This window comes from Orycteropus afer, unplaced genomic scaffold (genome assembly GCF_000298275.1).
Source record: "Orycteropus afer afer isolate SDZICR_OR568_19922 unplaced genomic scaffold, OryAfe1.0 scaffold00002, whole genome shotgun sequence".
In the NCBI taxonomy this organism is placed as follows: domain Eukaryota; kingdom Metazoa; phylum Chordata; class Mammalia; order Tubulidentata; family Orycteropodidae; genus Orycteropus; species Orycteropus afer.
Window position 1 is genome coordinate 2,136,936 of NW_006921589.1, and position 5,494 is coordinate 2,142,429.

General features: G+C 38.7%; 1 protein-coding gene across 1 annotated transcript in view; it reads right to left on the reverse strand.

Annotated features, from left to right (window-relative positions):
- Positions 1-833: 833 nt before the first annotated feature.
- Positions 834-5,494, reverse strand: part of NYAP2 (neuronal tyrosine-phosphorylated phosphoinositide-3-kinase adaptor 2) — a 367,433-nt gene continuing 362,772 nt past the window's right edge. Inside the window, exon 6 of the mRNA XM_007955564.2 lies at positions 834-1,061. Within this exon, the coding sequence (XP_007953755.2) occupies positions 834-1,061 (228 nt within the window). The remainder of the gene's footprint in view (positions 1,062-5,494) is intronic.

The following is a 5,494-nucleotide window of genomic DNA, read 5'->3' on the forward strand; positions in this document are numbered from 1 at the left end:
CTCCTCCAATCAGATCAATGATGCAGAGACACCTCTTCCAAAAACTGTTTCCGGAGGAAATATTTTTTGCTGAGTTGTCCAGCTATATCCTAGTGACCTTCTCTAGACTCTGACTAACCATTGCTTAGTATAAATTAAATAAAAGGGTGGAGAATAAAAATTCTTGTACAGCCAACGTAGAAAAAAATAAATAAAACAGGTCACACGGATGTCCAAATTAAAATCACATTTGCATTCATTTCCCGTCAAACCCTCAAAAACTCAAAAAGCAACAGATGCTCCTGATGAATATGATATTCAGCTGCTACATTACTAGCACCAGATTAATTCATACATTAACATACATGGTTGAACATGATGTACGTACAGCTGTGAACTCTTGTACATAAGCCAAATGTGGGCAGAAAAAAAACATATTCCCAATGCAAAAAATAATAATAAAAGGCCTCAGGGGATTACATATAAAAGAGATAGCAAATCAGTTAATACTGAAATTGTATTTTATAGTAAAACTCTCAATAATTCTGTAATTTATATATGTATAATGTGTATTATTTCAGATGTCACCCATAAACTAGTAAAATATTTACATTTTAATATCTTCTGGATTCAAAATAATCCGGGATAAATATGCGTGCCTTCCTTGCAAGGAAATAGACATTTCTCTTGAATCTGCCATGAGTAGGCACAGCTCCCGTGGGTTTTCCAGGACAGCTCTGGCATTCCGAGCCAACGGAGAAGGTAGGGCACTGCTAATTCTCGCGTGACCGAGACGATCTTGCCGTCTGCATGACGTAAGCGGTCTTGTGGAGTTCAGGCTGCCCTGCACATAGTCAGATGGCAGTGTCCCAGAACACCGTTTGCTGTTTCGAATAGGGCGGAGGGCTGCACTTCTTCGCGCCCGCGTTCTTCTTCCAGCTGGGTAGGATGGGCATACTGTCCTGTTTGCAAAGGCCCTTCTCCGTTTTCTGTCTAGCCTTTATTTCCTTGCACAAGCAACGCTTTTTCTCAATCATCTCAAGCATCGTATTGTCTCCGTGAAACCACGGCATGCATGCCACCTAGCAGAAAAGAAAGAGTGAATAAAACGGAACAAATGGGAGGAAAGCAGACTTTCTGCACTGTGCTAGGGGCTGTCCAGAAGCATGTCAAATATTCTTATATCTCCTTTAAAAATGCCGACAATAAATTAATTCTTATAAAGCAAAAAAAGAGAAAAGAAGCATGGAAATTAGAAACAAACTTTACTCATAAACACTGTGATGGTATTTAACAATGTTATGGGTGAATAATTTTCTAATATATTCTAAGAGTCCATACTATGGAAATATGATCTTTTTTTTTTAACTTGTGTAAGCAATTTGTCAAATATCTACCTATTATTTTCATATGTACTCCATTGTCTTATTGGTTCCAATATCCTTAAATATAATTATTGTAATTAATTTTCAGTGTGAATTAATGTGAATGTGATAAATTTTTCAAGATTTTAATAAAGCAACTTTCATTCTTAAAATCATCTTTAAACACTTGAGCTTTATTTGTAAATAATGTGTACTAGAACTAAGAGACTAAATCATTTTTCCTACCAAAATGGCATTCAGTGTATACCATATGCTGACATTTAAATGCTTAAATGATTCTTCTGCAAAGTTTTCTATACTTCTGCACTTTGGGATATTTCAGCAAATGTGTAAGTTAGACAAGAATCAAGAGTCCTTGGACTCTGAAATCACACTGACTCAGATCCAGATTAGTTTCAGAACTTTAGAGAAGCTGATTCATCAAGTGAATTGGGTTACCAAGAGAACATCCACTGCTGATTACATACGGATATACATCCATAGATTCGGGTAAGCCCTATCCCCAGGTACATTTGGTGTGATGTCCACCAGTAACTCTTCTTTGGAACAGAGCCAAAGGGTTGAGTCTGTTCAAAAGACACAGCAATGAGATGGGTCTACGTGACCAGAATACAGAGGCTTCAATTAATTGGTTAAGTAAATCTACCGATAATAATCAGAGCAAGCAGTTGTGTGATGGATACTCTTTATGCTACATCCTATTCTAAGTACTTCACACAGGTCAATTTACTTATTTCTCCCACAGCCCTCTAAAGGGACCACTATTTATTAACCCTGTAAAGTGAAACGAGATGTACAGAGATCTGATGCCTTTCACAAAGTCACAGAGCCAATTAATGACAGTCAGGATTTGAACCCAAGACCCCAAAAGTCCAGCTCCAATATCAAAGGCTTTAGGAACTATACTATACTGCTTCTCGATGTGTATGTTGTGCTTGTTAGGGGCCACGCAGTTGATCTCAACTTATAGTGACCTCTTGTGACAGAGTAGACCTGCCCCACAGAGCTTTCTAAGCTGTAATCTTTATGGGAGCCCATTGCAAGGTCTCTCTCCTGTGGAGCCACTGGGTGAGTTTGAACCATCAACCTTTCAGTTAGTGGCTGAGCATTTAACCACAGCACATCCAGGGCTCCTTCTCAATATACATGCAGAACTGAAAAGGATGGTTGTTGTTGCTGTTGTTGTTGTTGTGATGTGCCACGGAGTTGGCCCCAATTCATAGCGACCCCTCCTTGGGTTTCCGAGGCAGTCTCACTACGGAAGTAGGATTGCCCAACCTTCCTTCCGAGGAGTGGCTGGTGGGTTTGAACCGCCAGCCTTCTGGTTAGCAGTCAAGTGCTTTAGCCACTATGCTACCCACCCTCAACTCAGTTCCAACTCATAGCGACCCTATGTACAACAGAATGAAGCATTTCCTGTTCCTGCACCATGCTCACAACCTCTGCCATATTTGAACCCATTGTTGTAACCACTGTGCCAATCCATCTCATTGAAGGTCGTCTTCTTTCTTGCTGCACCTCCACTTTCCCAAATATGATGTCCTCCATCTTCACTTCTAGGAACATTTTGGATGTGCTTCTTCCAAGACAGATTTGTTCATTCTTCTGGCTTGTTGTTGGTACTTGCCACTGAGTTGGATCCAACACATAGCGACCCCTCCTTGAGTTTCCAAGGCGGTATCACTACGGAAGTAGATTGTCCAATTCTTCTGGCAGTTCATGGTATTTTCAATATTCTTCGCCAACACAATTCAAATGCACCAGTTCTTCTTTGATCTTCCTTATTCATTGTCTAGCTTTCACATGCATATGAGGCCACTGAATACCATGGCTTGGGTCAGGTACACCTTAGTTCTCAAGGTGGCATCTCTGCTTTGTAACATTTTAAAAAGGCCTTTTGCAGCAGATTTGCCCAATGTAATAGTTTGATTTCTTGACTACTGCTTCCATGGGCATTGATTGTGGATCCAAGTAAAATGAAATGCTTGACACCTTCAGCCTTATCTCCATTTATCATGATGTTGCCTATAGTCCAGTTGTGAGAATCTTTGTCTTCTTTGTGTTATGATGTAATCCATGCTGAAGGATGTATGTAGTGTTTGATCTTCATCAGAAAGTTCTTCAAGTCCTCTTCACTTTCAGCAAACAAGATTGTGTCATCTGCATATCACAGGTTGTTAATAAGTCTTCCTCTAATCCTGACACCCTGTTATTCTTCATATAGTCCAGCTTCTCAGATTATTTGCTTAGAAGACAAATTGAGTAAGTATGGTGAAAGGATACTACCCTGATGCACAATTTTCCTAATTTTAAACCACATAATATCTCCTTGTTCTGTTTGAACAAGTGCCTCATGGTGTATGAACAGGTTCCACATGAGCAAAATTGAGTTTTCTAATATTCCCATTCTTTGCAATTTTATCCATAATTTGTTATGATCCACAGAGTCAAATGCTTCCATGTGGTCGATAACACCCAGGTAAATATCTTTTGCTATTCTCTGCTTTCAACCAGAATCCCTCTGACATTAGCAATGATATCTCTCATGTCCTGTCCTCTTCTGTGTCTGGTGTGAATCTCTGGCTGTTTCCTGTCAATGCACAGCAGCAACTGTTTTTAAATTATCTTCATCAAAATTTTACTTGCATGTGATATTAATGATATTGTTTGATAATTTCTACATTCTGTTGGATCATCTTTCTTTGGAATGAGCACATGTGTGGATCTCTTCTAGTCTGTTGGCCAGATAACTCCCTACCAAATTTATCTGCATAGACAAGTGAGTGCTTCCAGCATTGCATGTGTTTGTTGAAACATCTCAATTGGTATTCTATCAATTCCTGGAGCCTTGTTTCCCACCAATGAATTCAATGCTTTGTTCCTAAGTACCATCTTGATCGTATGCTAGTACCTAAAATGGTTGAATGTCAACCAATTCTTTTTGGTGCAGTTACTTTGTGTATTCCTTCTTCTTCTTTTGATGCTTCCTGCATTGTTAAATAGCTTGACCATAGAATGCTTGAATATTGCAACTTGAGGCTTGATTTTTTTTCTTCAGTTCTTTCCACTTGAGAAATGTGGAGCATATTCTTCCCTTCTGATGTTCTAACTTTACGTCTTTGCACATTTCATTATAGTACTTTACTGCCTTTTGAAACCTTCTGTTCAGCTCTTTTATGTCATCCTTTCTTTCTTTTACTTTAGCTAAGCTGTAATGAAGAACAAGTTTCAGAAAAAGTTTGGAGAAATATATTATTAGTACAACACATTCAATTTACAGAGGAGGATAATAAGATGTCAAGACCGTAAACATTTTTCATAAAACCAGGCAGGTAGGTCTTGGTGTGAAAAGGGCAAAACTAGACTTCATCATTCCTAATCCTTTAAGAGGGGAGCAGGACCTGGAGCTAGAAAACATGGATTCAAATCCTGGATGTGTCAAATTCCTGCTGGCCTCTCAGCTTCTTGGTTTCTTTATCAGAATAACTGAATTCCTAATACCTCATTTTTAGGAGTTATTGAGAGGATTAAATAAGGTAATGAAGGTAAAATAATTTTAAGAACCAGTAAAGTATTGCCAGAATGTTATTTTTCTAATACTTAGAATTTTTTTTTCTTGTAGTTTTTCCACTTACTCTCTGCCACTAGGTGCAAAGAGATCTATATATGTTATATTAAATCCTCACGGCTGCACTAACATGTCAGATTTATCTGTAGGCTGCAAGTTAGGAAACTGAGGCACAGGAAGTTTAAGGAACTAGTTCAAGGCCACAGCTAACAGCAATACACCAGCTCTGTCTGACTTCAAAGTTGATATTCTTTCTGCTATACCATGCTCTACCTCCTGAACATTATTTGGAAGTTATAGTAATAATGACTTTTGTATATGCTACCATTTCCACATGCTACTCAGAAATGCAAATATGTTTATGGATTTATGAGAGTGCAAAAAAATAGTGTTTATGAAATAATTATATCACAGTTGATGGTTTGGACTTGGAACCTCGAGGATGACACTCCTAGAGAGGTGTATTTTTGGTGTCTACCTTGATATACGGGAGCTCTGGTAGCATAGTGGCTAAGACACTTGCCTGCTAACCAGACGGCTGGTGGTTCAAACCCACCAGCCA